The sequence below is a fragment of the Lithobates pipiens genome, unplaced genomic scaffold, assembly GCF_037356315.1.
Source record: "Lithobates pipiens isolate NorthernLeopardFrog02 unplaced genomic scaffold, aLitPip1_a1.2 Scaffold_10, whole genome shotgun sequence".
Taxonomy (NCBI): Eukaryota; Metazoa; Chordata; class Amphibia; order Anura; family Ranidae; genus Lithobates; species Lithobates pipiens.
Window position 1 is genome coordinate 159513559 of NW_027507686.1, and position 27242 is coordinate 159540800.

Sequence of the window (27242 nt, forward strand, 5' to 3'; positions counted from 1 at the left end):
TGGTTATTAAAAAAAGCACATACATTGCCTTGAAAAAGTATTTATACCCCTTGAAATTTTCCACATTTTGTCATATTACAACTAAAAACGTAAATGTATTATGTTGGGATTTTATTTGATTGACCAGCACAAAGTGGCACATAATTGTAAAGTGGAAGGAAAATGATAAATGGTTTTAAATTTTTTTTACAAATAAATACCTAAAAAGTGTGAAGTGCATTTGTATTCAGCCCCCCTGAGTCAATAATTTGTAGAACCACCTTTTTGCTGCAATTACAGCTGCAAGTCTTTTTGGGTATGTCTCTACCTGCTTTGAACATCTAGAGAGTTACATTTTTGCCCATTCTTCTTTGCAAAATAGCTCAAGCTCTGTCAGATTGGATGGAGGGCATCTGTGAACAGCAATTTTCAAGTCTTGCCACAGATTCAGAATTTGATTTAGGTCTGAACCTTCACTGGGCCACTCTAAGCCCTTGTACACACGGTCGGAGATTCCGACAACCAAATCCATCGGATTTTGTTCGAAACTGTTGCATACACACGGTTGGACAAAGTTGTCGGAAAATCCAACGTTATGACGTTGGATTTAATATTCACACAGCTTGGGGGCTAAATGCCTCTGAAATTTTTTTAATGGAGTATCTATCGGGGCCTGGACTTCCTCCCAGGCCTGTAATTTTAATCACTCTCTCAACTTCCTCTATCAATATGGGAGCCCAGGCTCCGTAAATACCCCCCTGTTGCTTCTTTCCTTTTTACGTTGTCTCCACCTCTCATCCTTATATTATACAGGGCACTATAGTAGACGTGGAAGTTTTCCGTGTTTTCCGGAGTGGCGATCCGCATCTCCCCCCTTCTGTCCCTAATCATCGGGATATGGGTCCTGTTTTTACACTCCTTCACCATTCTCGCCATCCATTTACCTGACCTGTTTCCGAACTGGTATCTATCCTTGTTTATTTTATGAAATGCCGACCTCCTCTCTTGTTCTAGGTACTCCTCAGGTGCAATTCAAAGTGTAATCCGGGAACAAGGCAGAGGTCAGCAACAAGAAATCCGATGACAGGTAACACCGCAGGGCATAACAACAAGGGAGCCAGGAAGCAGAATTTATCACAAACCCAGAGTGCTGGGCTTGCAAAGTTTAAATAAAGCATGAGGAAGCCCACAGTCAATCGGGGTTTAGGAGATAGGGGTACCTAGTCACTGACTAATCAATACTAGGGATGGCCAGGCATACAAAGTCGACAGGCTGCCTAGCAACAAGAATGCCTTGCATGGGCCATGCCCTCAGTGGTAAACAGTGCTGAGGGGGTGCCCTTCTGGTTACCCTGCAACAAGGCTGTGGGGATGGAGCAGGAGGGATTGGAGCAGGAGCCAAAGTCTGCCTCATGCTCCTAATAGCAGGGATATCTCACTGCTGGGGTAATCAAGGCATATAAGACATCAGGGGCATGTTCTTCCACCATTCTGTAAAATGATTTGCTCTTTGGTCAGCCTTTTTTCATCATCCACAGGCTAGATACAAGTGGTTCAAACTGTTTGAAAGGCCTTATAACTGTTCCAACTAATTGCATGGATGGATTAAAATGTTAAGAATAGCAGATCGCTGTTAAGGTAGAACTGCTCTATCATGTCCTTGATACCTTTTTTGGAGCCTCTGATTCTCTCTGCATGGCTTATTACTTTGGTTAAAGAACACTTAACCATCTGTATAAAAAAATAAAACTAAGCATCAGCAAAGCTTGGCCCCTGTTAATGCTTCATTTTACAAGTAAACATTTAACAAATGGCAATGCAGTCTACTCTTAAATAGGACTAAAGTCTCACAATTATCCAACAACCATCATGAAGCTTGTGGTTATTTCGCTATGATGCTGACAACCAACTTCCAATCTTCCTAGGAGTCAGTGTATGGACTATGAGCAGTCATGGCATTTCAAGAGATCCTGATGAGAATAGGGGGCATGGGACGTTTCCAGATCATACATGTCATTCTTCTATCCCTGCCTGTGTTTATGCTAGCCAGCCACAATCTCTTGCAGAATTTCACTGCAGCAATTCCAAAACATCGTTGTAGACTCAATGATTCTTGGGAGGATGGCAATTTTACTGGGATTTGGGTGGAAGCCTTTATTCCAATTGAGGCTAATGGAAAACCCTCTAGTTGCTTCCGCTATGCCAGTCCCCAATTTCACATGTTCAATGTCACCTCTTCAAGTAACACAAGTGACATAGAAAAAGAGCAATGTATAGACGGATGGGTCTATGATGACAGTGAGTACTCCTCTACTATCATTACCAAGGTAAGACATTTTATATTTTTTTTCTTATCCATTTGTTCTCAGTTTTTTCTTAGATGTTTATGTTAGTTATATTGAGAGCTAGTCCCAAATATAATGATAGCCAATATTATGTACATTTCTGTGAATCTAGGACATGATTTACAGCATGAAGGGTACTACTATATTATTTAACTAATATTTACATAAATATTTTATTTAACAAGAAAATGTAGTCTATCGATCTATCTATTTATCTATCTACAATTATTTTAACTGATATCTCCAATTTTATCTGTTTGAATTATTTTGTGCTTAGGGGATTTACACTTTCTGCTTCCCTAAGACACATTTTGAAGCTCCTAATGCAGTCAAGTGATTCAACTTACATTTAGACTAGTAAGATCAGATAAAAAAAAAAAAAGCTGGAAAAATGGAAAGAGGGGGGCGACAGCAGGACTTTATATGAAACAAGACACTTAGGGTCAATTAAATCAATCAATCAAATTAAAATATTAATTTATTGGCAAAACAGAGGGAGGTAGTACAGTAGATAAATTAATGATAAGTCAATATGTAATAGACAGAATTAAAATGTATGATAATAACATAACACAAAAAAATTCATAGTACAGTAGCATTATTACACATAAAAGTAATGAACTAATATTACATCCCAAAGTGTGTATACACTAATAACCAATAAAATTAATTGATGATTTAAATAGATCAAACCCATAGTGGAATCATGGTTACTAGGGCATAGCATCCAATGGTAAAAAGCTTGACGCATCTCGTGGATTGTTTCCACTCATCAGGAGCAGCTAAACATTGGGGGTACTTGTGATAAATAATATATTAATAATCAATGGTAACTGATTATAAAAGCAAAGAGAGGGGACATAAACAATGGTCCTAACAACTCTTACCTATGAATAGCAAATAATATGCGTAACAATTAGTAGTTATTACACATATTATTTGTTATCCATAGGTAAGAGTTGTTAGGACCATTGTTTATGAAGCCCAGCTGTCCTATGCTACATCTTATGATGCCTATGCAGAAATGCAGAAACCCAAGTCATAGAACTCTGCAATGTAATTTGTGTTCATGGAACTGTACTTAAATCAGCCTGTCTGTGGCTAGCCTTAGGCCTTGCATCAGATTTTCGAGTATTTGAGCCATTACTGTGTCTAAAGCATTATCACCCCATTAAGCATTAAGTCCATTGACATGCACTTACACTAACAAACTACACATTCTACAACTACAACAGAATCTGTAATATTAAATTACAGTTAAAAAAAAGAAAAACACAACCGCCCTGAGCCAGCAGAAGCAGTTCAAAATAATACACAGACGTATGAGAACACACACACCATTTTCTCTACTTTCCAAAACCATAAGCATGTGAAATCTAAAAGATTCTTTACATGACATGATTTAAAACATTGCACCCAAACAAAATTGATGTCCTATTTTTCCGCACAAACAGAGCTTTTTTTGGTGGTATTTGATCACCTCTGCGTTTTTTAATTTTTTGTGCTATAAACAAAAAAGAGCGACAATTTTGAAAAAAATGAATTATACTTTTTACTATAATAAATATCCCCCAAAAATATATAAAAAAAAAAACATTCTGTATTCTTCTACATATTTTTGGTTAAAAAATCTCAATAAGCGTATATTGATTGGTTTGCGCAAAAGTTATAACATCTACAAAATAGGGGATAGTTTTATAGCATTTTTATTATTCTTCTTTTTTTTTACTAGTAATGGCGGCAAGCTGCGATTTTTATCAGGACTGCAACATTATGGCAGACACATCGGACAATTTTGACACAATTTTGGAACCATTGGCATTAATACAGTGATGAATGCTATAGAAAATGCATTGATTACTGTAAAAAATTCACTGGCAGCGAAGAGGTTTACAATAGGGGGAAATCAAGGGGTTAATGTGTTCCTTAGTTTGTGTTCTAACTGAAGGGGGAGTGGACTGTACAGGGGAGATGACAGATCGCTGTTCATACTCTGTATGAACAGACGATCTGTCTGTTCTCCCCTGAGAGAACCATAAACTGTGTGTTTACACACACAGATCCTGGTTCTCTGAGTGCCTCGAGAGATTGCGGGAGGCTCGGGGGCGGACGAGTGCCCCCTAGTGGCCACAGGGTGAAGCGACGTTACATAACGTTGTTCCACCCAGCCGTTCTATTGTGCCACAGTACAACTGTGGCAGATGTATTGAGTTATTTTGAGGGGACAGAAAATGTACACTCTTATATAAGCTGAACACTCACTATTTTACATTGTAGCAAAAGTGCAATTTTTCAGTGTTGTCACATGAAAAGGCATAATAAAATATTTACAAAAATGTGAGGGGTGTACTCAGTTTTGTATGATACTGTATCTCATATGGGACTAGAGGAAAGGATAATGACTAGTTCTTTAGAGAAAGGGTTTGAAACTAACATTTTCGTTTAAACGGAGAAATGCGGTAGCATTTCAGTTATATATCCACTGGGTTTCCAGCTGTAGCAGCGTCCGGTCAACGCTGCAACCTCTGATGTTAAGAGGTATATACTTAATTATTTGTATTTACTATTTCTCATTCTCAGCACTCTTAAAAATTCCACCAAAACCTTCCTGTCCATACGTCTAAATTGTTATGTTTCTGAAATATAAGAGTGTCTTAATGCCCAACTCCAAGAATTAGAAATAATCTACTCTTGCACTCAGGCACTCTGCACCGCAAGGATAAAATGCTCATTGTGTCTAGGTGCGCCAAAATAAGGAGAATTGCTTACCCTGTTCTTCACTCCAGCAGGGTCCCCCCCAGTGGTGCAACCGCTCTACCCAAATACTCTTCTCTAAGCAGCAGTGGCATGCTTAACCCCATCACTTACAATGCAGGGCTTATTACCCTGCGTTGTACAGTATATGATGATGATGATGAGGAATTACCTACAGACTCCAGGGAGAAGAGGGCAGTGCCAAAGCTGGCCGGAGGGGGTTAGGGTAAGTTATCTTTCAGTGCAGGTAGAGCACAGAAAGGTAGATTTTTTTCTAATTTATGAAGTTGGGCTTTAAACCTAAAAATATGAATTGGATTTTAATTACAGTGCATCCAAAGCTAAAACTTTTTTTCTTAATTTTATATAGAGTGGGGACTGAACTAGGACTGATAGTGATAGAGAATCCAAAATTTTCTGTTGTCACCGGAACAAAAAGACCCGGCAGAAAAATATTACAATGGACAACAGTCCAAGAAAGGATTTCCCTTATTTTGGAGAGATTTTCTCTTCCTTACTTTTGTGTCTAACAGGCAAGAAGTAAAGGGAAATCATGCAATGAGACACAGAGGGGTTTTACATTTTCCTACTATCCAACATGAAAAAAAGTTTTAGCTTTCTATGCACTATACTTTTTTTTTTAAAGATAACGGTTATAAAAAAAAACAACAAAACAGGCAAGCAGAAACAGCAGGCTTATATAAAAAGCAAAAAACTTGTACAATAATAGAGAAAAGAGTTCAAATATAGAGCAAAACAATTGTGGAGAAGTGCACCATACATAACATAATATGATTATTGGCAGCCCCTATCCATGTGTCCGGCCCTCTAATCTACATGTGGGGCACCGAACACATGGATTCCAATGGGTTTTTTTTTCTTTGAATCCGGAGGCTCTAATAGGCTTCAAAAAAGGCTGGACTCTGGGCAATGTGCCCTGAGCGCATATGGTTTTGAGTGACCTGACTGGGGGTGGCGTGGGTGCATTGGATTTCCGCCCCCCAAAAAATATACCCCCAGCCACCACTGCATACGATAACTACAGTGAGACACAATTAATTACAGAAGATGTAGCACCCCTGTGACATTCAACATCATTCAACATCATTCACATCAAACTCTCTGCAAATAAGATATCAAGGGCTGCAACCATCATCACAGCTATTACAAGTGATTACAATATACAATATATACAAGTACATTATATACAATACATTCATGGGGTTAAGGATGCTGAGCAATTATATTTATCCAACCCTACTCCTGGTTCTGGGAGAAATTGGATTGATGCCCAACTATATCACACAATATTACTGGAATGTGCAGAATTATTTTTTTTTTTTATCACAAACTTATTTTGAGGAAGGGAAAAAAAGATCAAGAGGACATTTTCTAGCAGAAGCTGATTGGTAGATCAAGTTCTGTATAACCACAGTGCCCATATATGGATCTGATTTCAATCCATCTATGGCCAGCTTAACATAATTTGTTGAGTATGTAAATAGCAGCTTTTCTACTTGATGCAAACTTTTAAATTTTCTAAATTTCAAAATGTAAAATACAATGTAGTTTCACTTAATTTTTTAATTGAAGCTCTCGTGGCCTTCACAGCCCTCAATAGTTCCTTCAAAAGACCTCAACTTCACTACTGTGTCCTATATTGACAAGGGAGATAGTAGGAGCACTGCAGGGAACACAAGAGATCATCACCCCTGATAGTGTTGGTTTCTGTATTGACATCCAAAGGCGATTCATCTCAATCTGAGTGCTGTATGGTGATGCAGTCAGCAGGACAGGTGCAGCTTTAATTAAAACAAAAACAAAATAAAAAACATTTAGCAAAGAAGTTGCAAAGTTTAATGAGGGATACATTTCATGACTGAAAGGTCGAGTTGTGTCCTAATTTGAATGTGTCCATCAATAATAATAACATACTGTTGCCCATTCTAGATTTATGTCCAGCAAAATTGGTTGCAGGAAATCAATACTGATCATCATTAAATTACCTAATGTAAATTGCTCATCAGTAGCAACATAAAGCTAGCTTTACAGTAATAGATTTTCTAACAAATGTTTGGATATTCGTAAGGTCATTCATACAAAAATTCTTTGTACATTTGATGACTGGATGAATGCCATTCGAAATTACTTTAAAATTTTGTCGGTTTTAATATTTGATTTTGGAAATAATGTACCGTATATACTCGAATATAGGCTGACCCGAATCTAAGCCGAGTCACTGACTTTTACCACAAAAAAATGGGAAAACGTATTGACTTGAGTATAAGCCTAGGGTGAGAAATGCAGCAGCTACTGTAAGTGGAAAAGAGGGTCAACAATGCCCACCTGCAGCCTCACTATGCCCATCTGCATGCCTCACTGTGTCCATCTGCATGCCTCACTCTGCCCATCTGCATGCCTCACTCTGCCCATCTGCATGCCTCACTCTGCCCATCTCCTTGCCTCACTGTGTCCATCTGCAGCCTCATGAACCTGATCTCCAGAACACCGGTGCTGTGACATGCAGTCTAGTCGGTGGCCATCCAGTGTAACAAAGCCCCGCCTCCTCCTCTTCCTCGTCCGTGATGGAACACTGATTCAGGTTGCCAGCAGTGAGTCAGAGTTCTGCCTATCACGGACGAGGAGAAGGCGGGGCTTTGTTACACTGGATGGCTGCCAACTAGACTGCATGTCACAGCACCGGATGATCAGGAGCATGAGGCTGCAGATGGGCACAGTGACTCGAGTATAAGCCGAGGGGGCTTTTTCAACACAAAAAAAGTGCTGAAAAACTCGGCTTATACTAGAGTATATACGGTAATTTCCTGAACGAAAACCAAATATGCTGCTAGACCAGCCTTTCTTAACCTTTTCAACACAGAGGAACCCTTGAAATAGTTCTCCGGGCTCGGGGAACCCCTGCTAAAAATTTGAAATCTACAACTCATGATACAATAGTGTGATGGTCAGTGGGAAGGATGGTCCTTACACTTGTGGTCATTGGGAAGAATTACCTCCTTACAGATAGCTAAAAATATCAATGGTGTCAGTGGGAACTTATCTGAGAGGCAGAAATTGCCTAATGCTGAAGGAACCCCTAGCAACCTTTGGAGGAACCCTAGGATTCCACGAAACCCTGGCACCACTGTGCTAGACATTTGTTAGAGAAAAAGAAAAATTCTATTCTGCTCCTTTTGCATTTCTGTGGTTAAAAACATTGATTTGACCTCAATAACAATTATAAAATTGAACAAAAATTCCTAAAATAATAAAATCTTAGACAAAATTCTATTAGTGTATAGCCAGCTTTAGCAAAACATATTAAAGGGATGAATATCAGTGTGTACATACTAACAGGATATATTTTTAAAACTGTTGGGCCCCATAAAATTCCCTTAAATAGTAGCATGTTAAATAATGCATTCAACATGAGCAATAATGTTTAAATATAGAATTTATTGCAGGGAGTGGCTGTCTACTGTCTAATGACTGTCTATTACTGTGTAATATAATGCACATTTGGTAATGGTGAGGCAATCATTTTAATCTTTAATGCTTTTCAAAACTATCTTTAAAGCAGAACAATTTTGTATCTGAGCACCACTCAACCAACTGGAAACACTATTTCATTCACTTTTAATATTCAAAGCAAACTTATCCATCCATCCATGTCTCCATGCATTATTTTGTTGAGAAATCACTTTTAACAACAATCCCTTGCATAGGTGTGCACAGCCTATTGCATTAGGTTGTGCCCCCCAAAGCTCAAACACATATGTCAGTACTTAGAGCAGGCCATGCCTGTGCTTGGAATCTCCCATATATGTGTCAGCTTCCTGCACAGAGCTGCATCATTTAGCTGGCCGCAAGGTGATTCCCAAGTCAGCTAAATGTAAGTAGGGATGAGCCGAACACTCCTCGGTTCAGTTTGCAGCAGAACATGCGAACAGACAAAAAAAATGTGTTCAAACACGTGAACACTGTTAAAGTCTATGGGAAACAAACTTGAAAAATCAAAAGTGATAATTTTAAGGGTTAATATGCAAGTTATTGTCATAAAAAGTGTTTTAAATGGCGTACTTGAGGGGGGGGGGGGGTGTCTATAGTATGCCTGTAAAGTGGCAAATTTTTCCTGTGTTTAGAACAGTCCCTGCACAAAATTACATTTCAAAAGGAAAAAAAGTACTTTAAAACTACTAGCGGCTATAATGAATTATCACGTGCCGGCAATACAGATAAAAGTCATTGAAAAAACGGCATGGGATCGGCATGGGATCCCCCCAGTCCATTACCAGGCCCTTTGAACCCCGAACCGAAATTTTAAAAAAAATTGCGTGGGGCCCCCCAAATTCTATACCAGGCCCTTCAGATCCGGTATGGATATTAAGGGGAACCCTGTGGAAATTAATTTTTTAAATTGCGTGGGGGTCCCCCTCAAAATCCATACCAGACCCTTCAGGACTGTTATGGATTTTGAGGGGAACCCCGCACCAAAATGTTTATAAAAATGGCGTGGGGCCCTCCAAAAATCCATACCAGACCCTTATCCGAGCACGCAACCTGGCAGGTCACAGGAAAAGAGGGGGGATGAGAGAGCGCCCCCCTCCTGAACCATACCAGGCCACATGCCCTCAACATGGGGAGGGTGCTTTGGGGTAGCCCCCCAAATCCCCTTGTCCCCATGTTGATGAGGGCAAGAGCCTCATCCCCACAAACCTTGCCCGGTGGCTGTGGGGGTCTGCGGGCGGGGGGGATTTTTGGAATCTGGAAGCCCCCTTTAACAAGGGGACCCCCAGATCCTGCCCCCCCTTTGAAATGGTAACGGGTACATTGTACCTGTACCATGTCACAAAAAAAGTGTCAAAATGTAAAAAAAAAAACAAGACACAACTTGGGACAAGTCTTTTATAAAAAAATAAAAATGTCCCACGAAGTCCATTCATCTTCTTCTATGGCTCCATCGACGGAGCGAAAAAAAAACCCCGGCACCGATCTGCCACCATGGGATGCACCTGCCATCTGACGCATCCTCGCAGGTGACAGTTCTTCTATAACTGAGGGAGGGGCCGCACGGTGACGTACCCTGATGACCCCGCCCCCCGATGCATGGAGACTTCCAAATGGCTTCAATGTACCGTTACCATTTCAAACAGGGGGCGGGATCTGGGAGTTCCCGTGTTAAAGGGGGCTCTCCTGATTCCGATAAGCCTCCGTCCACAGACCCCCACAACCACTGGGCAAGTGTTGTGGGGATGAGGCTCTTGTCCCCATCAACATGGGGACATGGTGCTTTGGGGGGCTACTCCAAAGCACCCTCCCCATGTTGCGGGCATGTGGCCTGGTATGGTTCAGGATGAAGGGGCCACTCTGTCATCCCCCCTCTTTTCCTGTGGCCTGCCAGGTTACGTGCTCAGATAAGGGTCTGGTATGGATTTCTGGGTGGCTGAGGAGCTGCTGTAGTAAGGAGGGGTTTGGGTTCCTGGAGGACTGGGCCGACTTATCAGGTCACCGGTACTATAGAAGGGACGGACTGCACCTAAATGAGGAGGGTGCAGATCTGCTGGGAGTAAAGATGGCCAAAAAGTTAGAGAGGTAAACTAGGCAATGGGTGAGGGTCCAGAGATAGACATAGTCAGTGCGGAACATATTCCAGAGGGTAGTATTGGGGGCATTAGTGGTAGGTTGATTAAAGCACATAAACCCAAGGTAATTATAGTAACAAGTCCTAGTTGCAATCTCAGAAACACCCAATAAGAGGATAGTATGCGATCAGTCTAAACTACGTGACATGTTCATCAATGCCAGGAGCCTGGCGTACAAGATGAGTGAACTAGAGATACTGTTGTTCGAGGAGGATTTGAATTTTGTGGGAATTTCAGAGACCTGGTTCAACAGCTCTCATGATTGTCTGGAAATCATTCAGGGGTATTCCCTTTATCCCAGGGATAGAGAGGGTAAAAAAGGGGGAGGGGTATGTCTATATATCAAGAATAATTTACAAGTGAATGTGACAAAGGGAGCTAAGGTGGTGGTGCAATCCTTATGGGTAGAGCTCCAAAGGGATGAAGCTAAGAGGAAAATAATACTCGAAGTATGCTATAGGCCCCCTAACCTGAGGGAGGAGGTGGAGGTGGACCTCCTATCACAATTTGGATTAGCAGCAAGGGTGGGAACTGTCATCATAATGGGGGATTTTAATTATGCAGACATAGACCAGGCGGAGGGAAACACGCATTTGTGTAAGGCTCACGAGTTCCTAAATGTCTTGCAGGACATTTAGGATTTCATTGGTCAGATGGTAGATGCACCAACTAGAAATAAAGCATTACTATATCTACTGATTACCAACAATACAGACCTGATCACGGATGTAGAAATAGGAGGCAATTTAGGAAACAGTGCTTACAGGTCAATTGGCTTGAGTATAAAACACACAAATAGGAAACATAAGGGGAAAACAAAGATAGTGAATTTCAAAAGAGCAAACTTCCCTAAATGAAGATCCTTGCTAGAAGATATAAATTGGGATAAAATCTTAGGAACAAAGAACACAGAGGAGAGATGGGTTCCCTTTAAGAGCATATTAAATAAGGGCATTAGCCAGTGTATCCCATTGGTGAATACATTTAAAAGAGTGAACTTCAATGTAAAAATGCATATAAAAGCAAAGGAGAAGGCCTTCAAAAAAATACAAGGTTGAGGGGTCATCATCAGCATTCAGACTTTTTAAAGAATGCAACAAGAAATGTAAGGGTGCAATTAGGGCAGCTAAGATAGAATGCGAAAGATACACAGTGAAGGAGAGCAAACAAAAACTCAAGAAATTCTTTAAGTATGTAAACAGTAAAAAAGGGAGGACAGAACATAACATATTGCCCCCAGAAAGAATGAGGACAGACATCTGGTTACAAAGGATGGGGAGATGGCGAAGGTATTGAAATTCTTCTTCTTCTCAGTCTTCACGAGGGAATCGATGGGGGGCTTTAATATCCAAAACTGCACTGCTTATCCTCATAACACATCACAGGAAGCACCTTCATGGCTAACAGAAGACAGAATTAGAATTAGACTTGGTAAACATGAATAAATCACCGGGACCAGATGGCTTGGTACTTAGGGAATTCAGTCAAGTAATTGCCAGACCATTGTTCCTAATTTTTACTGACAGTCTACTGACTGGAATGGTACCAGTGGATTGGGGAAAAACCAATGTAGCACCAATTTAGCAAGGGCCCAAAATACATCCCTGGGAATTACAGACCAGTTAGCCTAACATCAGTAGTATGCACGCTCTTGGAGGGGATGATAAGGGACTATATAGATTAAAGATTTTAGTAATGAAAATGTTATCATTAGCAGTAATCAGCATGGATTCATGAAGAATCGTTCTTGCCAAACCAATCTATTAACCTTCTATGACGAAGTGAGTTGCCATCTAGATAAAGGAAGGCCCGTAGACGTGGTGTATCTGGATCTTGCAAAAGCATTTGACACAGTTCCCCATAAATGTTTACTGTACAAACATACACCCTATGGTCCGTTGGCATGGACCATATGGTGAGTAAATGGATTGAAAACTGGCTACAAGGGCGAGTTCAGAGAATGGTGATAAATGGGGAATACTCGGTCAGGGGTGGGTAATGGGTTCCCACAGTCTTCTGTGCTGGGAATAATCCTATTTAATTTATTCAGAAACGACCTGGAGGATGGGGTAAACAGTTCAATCTCTGTATTTGCAGGGCAATAACTTCTCCACAGGATGTGGAAACTTTGCAAGAAGATCTGAACAAATGAATGCAACCACAACTACAACTACGTGGCAAATGAGGTTTAATGTAGAAAAATTTAAAATAATGCATTTGGGTGGCAAAAATATAAATGCAATCTATACACTAGGGCAGTGATGGCGAACCTTGGCACCCCAGATGTTTTGGAACTACATTTCCCATGATGCTCAGCTAAACTGCAGAGTGCATGAGCATCATGGGAAATGTAGTTCCAAAACATCTGGGGTGCCAAGGTTTGCCATCACTGCACTAGGGGAAGAACCTCTGGGGGAATCTAGGATGGAAAACGACCTGTGGGTCCTAGTAGATGATAGGCTCAGCAATAGCATGCAATGCCAAGCTGCTACTAGAAAGGCAAACAGAATATTGGCGTGCATTAAAAAAGGGATTAACTATAGGGATAAAGCGATAATTCTCTCACTCTACAATACTCTGGTCCGGCCGCACCTAGAGTACGCTGTCCGAGTACGCTGTCCAGTTCTGGGCACCAGTCCACAGGAAGGATGTACTGGAAATGGAGCGAGTACAAAGAAGGGCAGCAAAGCTAATAAAAGGTCTGGAGGATATTAGTTATGAAGAAAGGTTGCGAGCACTGAACTGGTTCTCTCTGGAGAAAAGATGCTTGAGAGGGTATATGATTTCAATTTATAAATACCATACTGGTCGCCCCACAATCGGGATAAAACGTTTTGGGAGTTTAACAAGACATGTGGCCAGTCATTGCAATGAGAAGAAAAGTGATTTAACTATAAACTGCGTAGAGGGTTTTTTACTGTAAGAGTGGCCAGGATGTGGAATTCCCTTCCACAGGCGGTGGTCTCAGCGGGGGGCATTGATCATTTCAAAAAACTATTAGATAAACACATGAACAACCAAAACATCCAGGGATATACAATGTAATACTGACTTAAAATCACACACATAGGTTGGACTTGATGGACTTGTGTCTTTTTTCAACCTAACCTACTATGTAACTATTTAACTATGTAACAAGCCATTACCCATTATGATTAGGCCTGATACTCCACTGTCTTCTTCTTGCCTTTCCTTTCTTTTTTTATACTTATTTATTTATTTATTTACTTATTTTCATTGAAAAAGTTTTCAAAAAAGTTCAAAAGTTTTTATTGAAAGATCATCATAAAATAATAATTATAATATATCAGGTAAGAGTTTTGTAACAATTTCTTGTGATACACAAAGAGCAGGTAAATACATTGCTATGTAAATATGCCATATCGAAGAAAAGATCTGTTTTAATAAAACCGATTTCAGTCAAAGCGGTAAGGTTATTCTTTGTCAAGTTGATAGAAGGTTAGACTTATATATACAGTTGTGCTCAAAATTTTTCATACCCTGGCAGAAATTGTGAAATTTTGGCATGTATATTGAAAATATGCCTGATCATGCTAAAAAACTGTCTTTTATTTAAGGATAGCAATCACATGAGACCATTTATTATCACATAGTTTTTTTTTGGATCCTTTTTAAATCATAATGATAACAGAAATCACCCAAATGGCCCTGAACAAAAGTTTACATACCCTGGAATGTTTGGCCTTGGCACAGACACAGAAGGTGGCACACACAGGTTAAAATGGCAATTAAAGTTTACCCACATTTGTGGCATTTTAAATCACAATTAATGTCTGTGTATAAATATTCAATGAGTTTTGTTAGCTCTCACATGGATGCACTAAGTAGGCTAGACACTGAGCCATGAGGAGGATACTGTGTATTGAAAGAGGGTCATAATCGGGGGGGGGGGGGGGGGGGGGGCGTGGCCAGAAGTGGAGGAGGACGGACGCACTCCTGTGGAGCTCCGCTGAGGCCTTTTAGCCCTTGTACACACGGTCGGACCGTTTTGTCGGATATTCCAACTGTGTGTGGTCTGCATCGGACTGTTTCCGTCAGAGTATCCGACGGACCAAGTTTTTCAACTTGTTGGTAAAATTTTCCGACAAAATGCTCCGATCGGACATACTCCGATCATGTGTAGAGAATTCCGATCGGACAAAGTGCCACGCATGCTCAGATCAAATTCCTACACCAAAGCTATTGGCTACTAGCGTGAACGTAGTCCCGTCTTAACAAAATAACGTCATCACGTCGGATTTCCCAAAAACTATGTCCGACCGTGTGTATGCAACAGTTTTGGACAAAATCTGTTGGACAAAAGGGCTTAGAATCTGCTGCCATCCGCAGCCGGCGATCTCCACAGCGGCCTCCATTCGCCCATCTGTGATCCCGGGCATATGTAGAGCCAACGCCGGTTCTGTGGGTCCCGGACGGCCTCAAATACTATCTCCAGGCCCACGGCCGGCCACAACATCAGGCGCGGCGCCACCATCTTGCGGCCTACTAGGCCTGGACGCTCACCGCTAACCTGTGGCCCTCTGCAAGAACACAGCCATCCCTGCTGACACTCCAGGTGGCTGCCTGAGCAGGAGACAGATACCGCATTCCACCCGAGAGCTCACGGCGACGATCGGATGCCTTAAAAACAGTCGAAAATCAGGTGAGCAGCGGCGGCCATATTGCTACACCTTAGGCCTGGGAAGGGCTCCCCCCTCTCTTATACTGCTGCTTAATCCACCTAAACTCAACCACATCACCTATCTGCCTGAGAAAGTGCTTTGAATATCCACCTGCAGTGACTTTTGTACTTTTACCATGCCCTGAAACATACAAGGCCCTGTCTGTATAGTGTACACCCGGTGGCCATCTTGCTACACCTACCATCAGTGAAGCTGCAGTTTACTGAACTGTTATCTATACACATCTCTCAGGACTATTGCACAAACCCTGTAAGCCTGTTATTCCAGTGAAACGCTCAATCATATATCAATATCAAGCGTTTACAGGCACCCGTTCCCCCCCCTCATAGCCACAAGTGCGATTTGAACTCCATCAGTTTCTGTGCACTTGCTTACTCAGTGCGCAATACTGGACATGCACGGCTTCTAGACATGACAGACAGATGAGACCGGAGTCCCGGCCTCCCGCCACCTCTCCAGGACTCCCACTTGCTAATTTCTAATTTGTGAGCTTCTATATACACGGGTGTCCTTTTTACAATTCTTTCTTCCGGCCGTACACCCCATGGGCAAAATTGGGGATCAAAGACGTAACTACTTCACTTCTATTAAATCACAGACCTCTATAGCGATGGACCGCTACTTGAGCAGACCTACACATGCAGTCTCGGGGGCCCCCGAAGGCTCGCAAACCACAATGCAACAACCTGAACTAAACACTAGTCTACTTTTTAACGAAACCTCCACTCTTGCATCTAAAATCTCTCCCCCACTGACAGCGGAGATACTGGATGCTAAATTACACTCCTTACTACAAGCTATCACTCATAACATTGCACAAGAAGTAGGCAAAATGGCTAAAGAATTAAGAGGGGAGATTGACCAACTTGGAGAATGCACTGACTCACTAGAATATAAATTTGATGAAATCGTGCAATACGTTGAGGTTCTGGAGGAAGATAATGCCACCATAAAAAACACTATCACTCAACTACAAGCCCAGCAGGAAGATCTGTAGAACAGAGAACGCAGACAAAACCTGAGATTCAGAGGCATTCCCGAACCTGTGGAAGATAAAGACCTGCAGGCCTACCTCCTAAACCTCTTTAATTTGGTAGCCCCCAACATTCCAGACATAGATTGGTGCCTGGACAGAGCACACCGATCACTTGCCCCAAAAACCTCCAACAGGAGCCAATCCTAGAGATGTGATTGTCCGATTTCATTACTATGACAGCAAAGAAGCTCTAATGCTAGCATCTTGCAACCAGTCCAGAATTGAATTCAAGGGTTCCAAGATCCAAATATTCAGCGCTCTTTCCCCTATTACTCTGACAAGAAGGAGGACCCTTCGCCCACTAACCTTACATCTTCAGTCCCATAAGATTAGCTACCGATGGGGCTTCCCCTTTCGCCTTTCTGCTTCCAAGGAAGGAATTCAATATTCTCTGCGAGATCTGCATGAAAGCGACACCTTTCTACACAACTTGGGACTCCCACCCCTCCCTGATGAAGATCCTCCATCCCTTCCAGCTACTATTTTACTTGACTCCCAGTTGTTGCGTTGGGTAGTCAACCCCCTTTAATGGGTTTATTCACCCCCTGGCCTGGGGAATGGGCGGCCAAACATACCATAGCTGCCCTGGTTTAATCAGTTATTTTTTCAACAGATCATGACTTGTCACTTGTTTTTTTTTGTTTTTTTTATTGTGCTTGTTGTTTTTATCTTTTATATTTTTTTGTTTCACTGCTGGCGCTTTTTTTTTCTACAACCGAGGGAAATTTTATCTTTTTTCCTCTATATGTCTCCACTCCTGACCCATGGCTCAGACCTGGGCTTCCTGGTGGCAACTAGTCACCCACGTTTCTACTTGTTGGTCGTTAACTCCCGACCCCTTATTTTGCTCCTAGTTTTTATTTTTTTATTTTTACCACTACTTTTTTTTCTCCATAAGATCTCAGGATTTTTCTTTTTTTTTCCAATCTGTACTGGCTAATTTTTATACGATTCTAACCAAACGGTCACGCTGATACCATTGCTACATGTACTGCTCTGATATTTAACATGTATTTCTCTTTCAGGGCTCTCCAACAACTCTCCCTTATTATATAGTTTATGATGCATGTAATGTTTTTCCTCCTAATTGAATTGTTATGGCACTGAAATTTTTAACTTATAATATCAACTCCATTCAGAAAAGATGGCTGGCTTTGAAGGAGTTTAAAGCTTCCAAAGCAGACATGATTTTGGTCCAAGAGACCCATTTCCGTAATGGGGGCTCCCTCAAGTTCGCTAGCAAACACTTACCAACATCCTTTATGGCCTCCGATCCAACGGGAAAAGCGGGTGTAGCTATCTTGATTAATCGACTCTGCCCTCTACGAGTTAAATCCTCCCACTTAGATCCCCAAGGTAGATTTATCATCCTAAACTGTTCCTATCTCACTCAATCCCTCACAATTGTCAATGTCTATGCCCCAAACTCGGGGCAGATTAGCATCCTATCCTCTGTATTGGACGCTGTAGACCAATTTTCCCAACCCTTTATGGTGATGGGGGGGGGGACTTTAACATGACCATATCCACAGCATCACCTCCCAGAGCTAATCGCTTATCTAAGTCATTCCGTAAGTTAATTAGGTCCAAATATTGGATATCTGGAGGGTAAAACATCCTACTCATAAACAATATACATTCTTTTCACATCCTCACAAACTTTATTCTAGACTAGATCACTTCTTTATCTCTACACCCCTCTTGACATCGATGGTTTCCTCCGAAATTAACCCCATAATTTCAATTAGATCAATTAGATATCCACCTCTCATCTGCCTCTCACAAGACCTGTCATTGGAGACTAAACAAAACATTCATTCGCTCCCCTGAAACTAGAGATCTTCTGTCTAATGGCGGAATACTTCTAACATAACAAAGGCTCAGTCACGGGGTCCTCCACTCTGTGGGAGGCCCATAAAGCTGTTTTCCGGGGACAATGCATAGCTTTAGGTTCCTGTCTTAAAAGGAACGCTGCTTCCCAATACTCAACTATCATGACTAAACTACGATCAGCAGAAAGAATATTGTTGGCCTCCTCCACGGTGGACAGACTCCGGGCGGTAGTGTCGCTACGAAACCAACTTAGATCACTAGCTATGAGCAAAATAGACAAATCCCTTTCATGGTCCAAACAGAAGTTTTATGAATATTCAAATAAACCCCACAAACTACTAGTAAATAAGTTGAAACCACGTCTCTTTCAATCTTCTCCTGACTTCCTTAGACATCCCGATGGATCTCCTACCTATTGTCCTCTAACTATGCCAAAAATCTTTGGAGAGTTTTATCACAAATTATATATCGTATTTATCGGCGTATAACACGCACTTTTTTTCCCCTTAAAATCAGGGGAAAATCGCGGGTGCGTGTTATACGCCGATCCTCTGCGATTTCTGGGCTCTGGGCGGCTTTTAGCCACCTTCGGCCCTCCTTGCGGCTTTCGGCCGACTTCGGTCTTTCTCGGCGGCTTTCAGCCGCTTTCAGCCACCTTCAGCCCTTCTCGTGGCTTTCCGCCGAGAAGGGCCGAGAGCGGGCGAAAGCCACCGAGTATGGCCGAAAGCCGCCGAGTACCGCCGAAGGCGGTACTACTACCGGGCGCCGCCGAGATACACAGGACATCTTTAAAAATAAAACCTAACACTGAGGGGACAACGATGCACAGGCTGCATGACAAGAATGCAATGAGGACAGGCTGCAATGAGGACAGACTGCAATGAGGACAGGCTGCATGACAAGGCTGCATGACAAGGCTGCAATGAGGACAGGCTGCATGACAAGGCTGCAATGAGGACAGGCTGCATGACAAGGATGCAATGAGGACAGGCTGCAATGACAAGGCTGCAAATGACACTGACAAGGCTTCAGATGGACACTGATAAGGCTGCATTGATGGGCATTTAAATGTATTTTTTCCTTAAATTTCCCTCCTAAAAGTTTTTTTCCTTAAAATTCCCTCCTAAACTTGGGGTGCGTGTTATACGCCGGTGCGTGTTATACGCCGATAAATACAGTAATTGCTTACAGACAGACTCAAATTATAGCTTTACACAAGAGAAATTTGATCTCATCTTTAAACATTTACAATTGCCCAAACTCCTGCCCGAACACTGTATAAACTTGAACTCAAACGTCACACCCGAAGAGCTGGAAGAGGTAATTACACAGCTTCCCAACCAAAAAGCTCCGGGTCCAGACGGGCAACCTTACTCTTACTATAAAACGTTCCTACCTATCCTAAGTCCCCATATGATATCAATTTATACCTTCCTGCTCCAGGGATTGATACCCCACACACATGCCCTCCATGCTCATATCTCGGTCATTCTGAAACCGGGTAAAGACCCCTCCCTACCTGACAATTAAAGACCCATTGCATTATTAAACTCGGACTATAAGATTTTCACAAAGATTTTGCCTAACAGATTAACTCATATAATCCCTAGACTCATACATAAAGACCAGGTCGGCTTTGTGCAATCTTGACATGCAGGAGATAATACGAGGCGCACTATAGACCTCATAGATCTGTTAAACAAAACCTCCCGCCCAGCTTTAATTTTAAGTCTTGATGCACAAAAGGCATTTAAACCGGCTCAGTTGGCCATATATGTTCGCCACCCTCTCCAATTATGGTTTCACTGGACCCTTCTTAACAGCCCTTTACTCATGCCCCTCCTCCCAGGTTCAATTAGCTTCCTATTTGCCATCACCTTTCTCGCTGAGTAAAGAACCCAGACAGGGACGTCCCCATCACCTCTTTTCTCCATCCTTTGCCTGGAACCCTTAGCAGAGGCTATACGTTTACACCCTGATATTGGAGGAGTCAAAGGGAATACAAGTTGTCCCTGTTTGCAGACGACATTCTCCTGACCCTGACTAAACCCCACATCTCACTCCCCAATCTCATATCCCTACTGAAATAGTTCAGCTCTATATCTGGATACAAAATCAATACGAGTAAAACAGAAGCCCTGCCTCTACATATCCAGCCCCCAGATCTTACTATACTCCAAAACAACTACTCCATTCATTGGTGCATGGACTCCATTGGGTATTTGGGAGTTAATATAACCCCCTCATATTTGACCCTATACCAAGCTAATTACCCCCCACTCTTTCGAGACATTGATAGACTTTTAAAGCAATGGGACTCCTATCCTATCTCTCTTTTGGGTTGCATTAATGTTCTAAAGATGTCTATAATGCCAAGACTCCTTTACCTCTTTGACACACTCCCGATTCCCATTCCAATGACACAACTAAAAGCCATGCAAAGAACCTTTCTTAACTTTATCTGGCACTACAAAACCCATAGGATTGTCCCTAGGTGGCGTGGAGGATTGGGAGCCCCAGACTTGATTAAGTATTACTTTGCTACGCATCTTAAACCAATTATTACCTGGTCATCCAGGACGGCTCCTACTATTTGGGCAGAGATTGAAATGAGTATCACTACACCAGTACACATCTGTGCCATGATTTGGACAGATCTTAAATCCTCCATGTGTCCACTTAGAAGCATATGTATGGCCCCAATGCTATTTTCTCTGGACATATGGAGGAAATGCTCACGACAATTTCCCCTTGCCTTTTCATGTCCTCCATTGATAAACATATTGTTCACCCCAGATATCCCCGACAGCTTAGCATATGAAAGAATGCTCCCTTGGACCCAAGCAGGTATATTCCAACTTCGCAACATAGTACATCCCCTTACCAGAACACTTCTATCATTTGCAGAATTGCAAAAACAACACCAGATCCCTAAACAGCTATTCCACTCCTATTTGCAAATTAGACATTATTTTTCCTCAAAATCCCCTACTCTGAGTCTTGACAAACCAACCCCATTTGAACTTTTATGTGCTCAAGGACCATATCAGGTCCATTTGATTACTGACATCTATAGATTCCTTCATGACTCTACGCCTATTACTGACACATCCCACTCTTATATGCGAAAATGGTCCTAGGTAATAAAACGTTCCATACTACTCCCGCAGTGGCAGAAAATCTGGGAAACTATTCCCAGGTCATCACAATGTGTGGAACAGAAAGACAGCCTATAAGACACTACTTTTTTGGTATAAAACACTTGAAATCATCCACAAATATGACCCTAAAACCCCTAGGGTGTGTTGGCGACGCCAGGGAGTAGGGATGAGCCGAACACCCCCCTGTTCGGTTCGCACCAGAACCTGCGAACAGACCTAAACTTCGTGTGAACTTTAGAACCCTATTAAAGTCTATGGGACTCGAACGTTCACAATCTAAAGTGCTCATTTTAAAGGGTAATATGCAAGTTACTGTCCTAAAAAGTGTTTGGGGACCTGGGTCCTGCCCCAGGGGACATGGATCAATGCAAAAAAAAGTTTTAAAAACGTCCGTTTTTTCAGGAGCAGTGATTTTAATAATGATTGAAGTGAAACAATAAAAGTGTAATATTCCTTTAAATTTCGTAGCTGGGGGATATCTATAGTATGCCTGTGAAGGGGCGCATGTTTCTGGTGCTTAGAACTGTCCCTGCACAAAGTGTCATTTGTGCAGGAAAAAAAGTCTTTTAAAATCACTTGCGGCTAAATTGTCGGTTCCCCTAATACAGAGAACACTCAATGAGTGTTCTCTGTATTAGCCGACAATTCATTCATTCATTGATAAAAAATAAAATAAAAAGCGTGGGGGTTCCCCTAAATTCAATTACCAGGCCCTTCAGGTCTGACATGGATATTAAGGGGAACCCCGTGTCAAAAAAAAAAAAAATTGACGTGGGGGTCCCCCTAAATATCCATACCAGACCCTTCAGGTCTGATATGGTTATTAAGGGGAACCCCGCATCAAATTTAAAAAAAAATTGACGTGGGGGTCCCCCTAAAAATCCATACCAGACCCTTTATCCGAGCACGCAACCTGGCAGGCCGCAGGAAAAGAGGGGAGGACGAGAGTGCGGCCCCCCTCCCTCCTGAACCGTACCAGGCCACATACCCTCAACATTGGGAGGATGCTTTGGGAGTCTGTGACCCCTCAAATCACCTTGTCCCCATGTTGATGAGGACAAGGGCCTCATCCTCACAACCCTGGCCGGTGGTTGTGAGGGTCTGCGGGTGGGGGGCTTATCAGAATCTGGAAGCCCCCTTTAACAAGGGGACCCCCAGATCCCGGCCCCCCCGTTTGAAATGGTAAGGGGGGTACAAAAGTACACCTACCATTTCACAAAGAAAGTGTAAAAATGGTTAAATAAGACAAACACACTTTTGAAAAATTCCTTTATTAAAAATAAAAAAAATAAAAAAAAAGATTCCAGCGGTGCTAATCCACTCTTGCTATCCAGCGACGGATCTCCGGGGTCCAGCGATGGATGATCATATCCAGCGACGGGGGATCTCTCAGTCCAGTGCTGTCCATACATCCTTCTTCTGTCTCCACTCCAGAGACACTGCAGAGATCCCAGTGCTGACGTTTCTTATATTAGAAGGGCGGGGCCACCCGTCACCTGACCCCGCCCCTCTGACGCTGAAGAGGGAAGCCAGGGGTTCCCCAGTGACGTGTGGGTGACCCCGCCCCCTCTGATGTAACGCAGGTTTCCGTCACATCAGAGGGGGCGGGGTCACCCATACGTCACTGGGGAACCCCTGGCTCCCTTCACCAGCGTCAGAGGGGGCGGGGTCAGGTGACGGGTGGCCCTGCCCTCCTAATATAAGAAACGTCAGTGCTGGGATCTCTGCAGTGTCTCCGCAATGGAGACAGAAGATGGATGTATGGACAGCGCTGGACTGAGAGATCCCCCGTCGCTGGATATGATCATCCATCGCTGGACCCCGGAGATTTGTCGCTGGATAGCAAGAGTGGATTAGCACTGCTGGAATCTTTTTTTTATTTTTTTTATTTTTAATAAAGGAATTTTTCAAAAGTGTGTTTGTCTTATTTAACCATTTTTACACTTTCTTTGTGAAATGGTAGGGGTACTTTTGTACCCCCTTACCATTTCAAACAGGGGGGGGGGGGATCTGGGGGTCCCCTTGTTAAAGGGGGCTTCCAGATTCTGATAAGCCCCCCGCCCGCAGACCCTCACAACCCCCGGCCAGGGTTGTGGGGATGAGGCCCTTGTCCTCATCAACATGGGGACAAGGTGCTTTGAGGGGTCACAGACCCCCAAAGCATACTCCCAATGTTGAGGGTATGTGGCCTGGTACGGTTCAGGAGGGAGGGGGGCGCTCTCTCGTCCCCTCTCTTTTCCTGCGGCCTGCCAGGTTGCATGCTCGGATAAAGGGTCTGGTATGGATTTTTAGGGGGACCCCCACGTCAATTTTTTAAAAAGATTTGATGCGGGGTTCCCCTTAATATCCATATCAGACCTGAAGGGTCTGGTATGGATATTTAGGGGGACCCCCACGTCAATTTTTTTTTTTAATTTGACACGGGGTTCCCCTTAATATCCATGTCAGACCTGAAGGGCCTGGTAATTGAATTTAGGGGAACCCCCACGCTTTTTTCTTTTTTAATGAATGAATGAATGAATTGTCGGGTAATACAGAGAACACTCATTGAGTGTTCTCTGTATTACGGGGAGCCGACAATTTAGCCGCAAGTGATTTTAAAAGACTTTTTTTCCTGCACAAATGACACTTTGTGCAGGGACAGTTCTAAGCACCAGAAACATGCGCCCCTTCACGGGCATACTATAGATACCCCCAGCTACGAATTTAAAGGAATATTACACTTTTATTGTTTCACTTTAATCATTATTAAAATCACTGCTCCTGAAAAAACGGCCGTTTTTAAAACTTTTTTTTGCATTGATCCATGTCCCCTGGGGCAGGACCCGGGTCTCCAAACACTTTTTAGGACAGTAACCTGCATATTATCCTTTAAAATGAGCACTTTAGATTTCTCCCATAGACTTGTACAGGGTGTTCCGGCTTTTTGAATTTGCTGCGAACAGCCCAAATTGTTCACTGTTCGCTGAACAGGCGAACAGGCAATGTTCGAGTAGAACATGAGTTTGACTCGAACTCGAAGCTCATCCCTACCAGGGAGATATAGGTTCCCACTTCCATATTTTTTGGGAATGCCCCTTGATTCGCTCATTTTGGTTGGCGATTCAGACCTTTATCCAAGATCTGTTCGATATCTCCCTCCCATTGGACAATGTGCACTTTTTATTGAGCCTGCCGATCCCTGGAATCTCCAAACATGCCCAAAAACTCGCTACCTTTATCCTACTAGTGGCTAAAAGAGCCATTTCTGTGTAATGGCTCTCTCCTACACCACCCGCTCTTTCCCAAGTCCTACAGGGACTAGAACAAATTTGCAGAATGTAACATCTCACTGCAATAGTCCACGATACCCTTCCACAGTTCTCTAAAACTTGGGATCTATGGGACCGTTCTGCACTTAATCCTGGTTCTTACTCTATGCCCTCTAATGATATGTTAACTACCTGAATTTGTAAACACTCTTCTATATGATAGCAATGTCCTAATTTCCCACCTCTCTTGACATGCGTTTTTGCAGCGAACTGTGATATATGATGCAAGGCTCCACTGTTCCAGTAGTGCGATGACTGTACTGATTTTTTTTTCTTATTTTCTTTTTTTTATCTTTCCTTTTCATTTATGCTTTATATTGTTTGCAAACCCTAATGTTCAATTGCACACCTTTAAATGTGTATTATTGTTGCGCTATTGATTTCAATAAAAATTATAATAAAAGAAAAAAGAGGGTCACAATCTATTGCTTCTATTATTACCCAAAGAATAATCTCAGCAGTAGAGTGATATTTCGATAATTGTGCCAACTAAGCAGCCTTATAATATAATGTGAATTTTAGAAAACCTGAGCCGAGACTTTTTTAAGCAGTCTTGGCTTAATTTTCCGCCAAGTATACTGTATTGTTTTTTATTGTATGATTCTTAAGAAGTTAGTGGAAACATGTATTGGGAAGACTCTAAATACTGTAGATATAAGAATTTAGGGAGTATAACCATTTTAATTAGATTGTTTTTTCCGAGCCAAGAGATTGGTATGAATGACCACCTTGACAGCAAGCTCGTAATTTGTTTCAGCAGGGCTGGATAATTGGCAGCAAATAAATCTGAGGAATTGACAGTGAGCTGGATACCTCTAGGTAAGGGAGACTATGTTTAGCCCACTTAAAGGGCATTGCCTCTTGTACAACTAGTTTCTCATCATTATTTAATGAGATGTTCGAAGCCGTCGATTTCTAAACATTAACCTTAAGACCCGAATTAGCTGAACATGTTTCTAATATAACCATGAGGTTGGGGGCAGATACCTGTGTAGAAGACAAGAATAGAAGGATGTAATCTTCAAATAGGCATAGTTTGTGGGGATATCCACCTAATTCTATACTAGTAATTGTAGTTCTATCCTTATTCTTTGTTTCAAGGGTTCAATAAGCAAGGCAAACAAGAGTGGAGAGAGTGGTTACCCTTGATGGGTGCCCCTCTCTAAATTGAATGTCTCCGATTTGTAGCCTGCATATTTAATGTAAGCACTAGGCTTATTACATAGCCCAGAAATACATTGTAAAAAATATGGGCCAAAGCCCCATTTACGAAGGGTAAAGTGCAAATAGGACCATGATATGGTATCAAATGCCTTTTTAATGTCAAGTGAGAGAAAACACGTTGGAATATGGTGCAATTCAGCAGCATGTGATAAGAGGACTGCACATCTCATATTATCGCTAGCTTGTCGAATAGGAATAAAACCAACCTGATCCCAATTTATAAGATTGCCGATAAGTTTGTTTAATCTAGTGGCGAGAATTTTGGCAAAAAAATTTCATATCCAAATTTAACAGGTAAATAGGTTGATAATTTGACCAAATTGTATCATCAGTATGGGGTTTGGGAAGCATACATGTAATTGATGTCAAGGTTTCCTGCCTAAAAGAATGTCCTTTAAAAAGAGACTTGAAGGCACTAGCTAAAAAGGATTATAGGGTTTCTAGAAATGTACGTTAATGGAGAGCAGAGAATCCATCAGAGCCAGGTCTCTTATTTAGTTTCAATGTTTTGATAGCATTGGACACCTCACCAACCAATACAGGGTCTCTCAACAATTCTAATTGTGTTTGAGATAATGAAAGAAGAAAAATGTGGGGAAACAAAATTGTCTACCTTAGAGGCATCCAGCTCACTGTCAGGTGAATATAAAGTAGCTAAATGTGACCTAAATGTTTGAAGTATTTTCATTAGGTCAATGGAATATATGTCTCTGGACATTTTAAGGCATATAGGTTTGGAAGGAATGAGGTAAGATTTGTAAGAACTAGTAGAGTATCTGGTTTATTTGTAGAAATTGTGGCGTGATCATTTAATAGTTTTATCCGCAGTCTCTTAAGGGGTAACAAATCAAACTCCAGTTAAGCCTTATCTAAGTTCAATTTTAGTAATGGAGAAGGATTATTTTGAAATGCCATATAACGTGCATTGAAATTTGCTTCAAAATTATTGCAAAGGGCTTTACGGTCTCAGAAATATGCCATGGACAACTGGCTTTAAAATGCCATATAACATGCATTGAAATTTGCTTCTAAATTATTGCAAAGGGCTTTACGTTCTCAGACATATGCCACGGAGAACTGGCTTATGTGCCTCCCACAGAGTAAGGAGATGTCAGGGTTATAATTGTATTCTAAGTATTCCTTAAGTGCGAGCTCAACATTTAGTCTATGTGCTGAATTTCTGAGTAAAGGGTCTCTAAGAAGCCATGTGGGATCATGTGCTTTTGGAATTGTAGAGGCTATAACAGTGTATAT

General features: G+C 41.9%; 1 protein-coding gene across 1 annotated transcript in view; it reads left to right on the forward strand.

Moving 5' to 3' along the window:
- Positions 1–1829: 1829 nt before the first annotated feature.
- LOC143934998 (solute carrier family 22 member 6-B-like) overlaps positions 1830–27242 on the forward strand; it is a 145209-nt gene continuing 119796 nt past the window's right edge. The window contains exon 1 of the mRNA XM_077458556.1: positions 1830–2306. Coding sequence (XP_077314682.1) covers positions 1932–2306 — 375 coding nt within the window. The 5' untranslated portion in view covers positions 1830–1931. The remainder of the gene's footprint in view (positions 2307–27242) is intronic.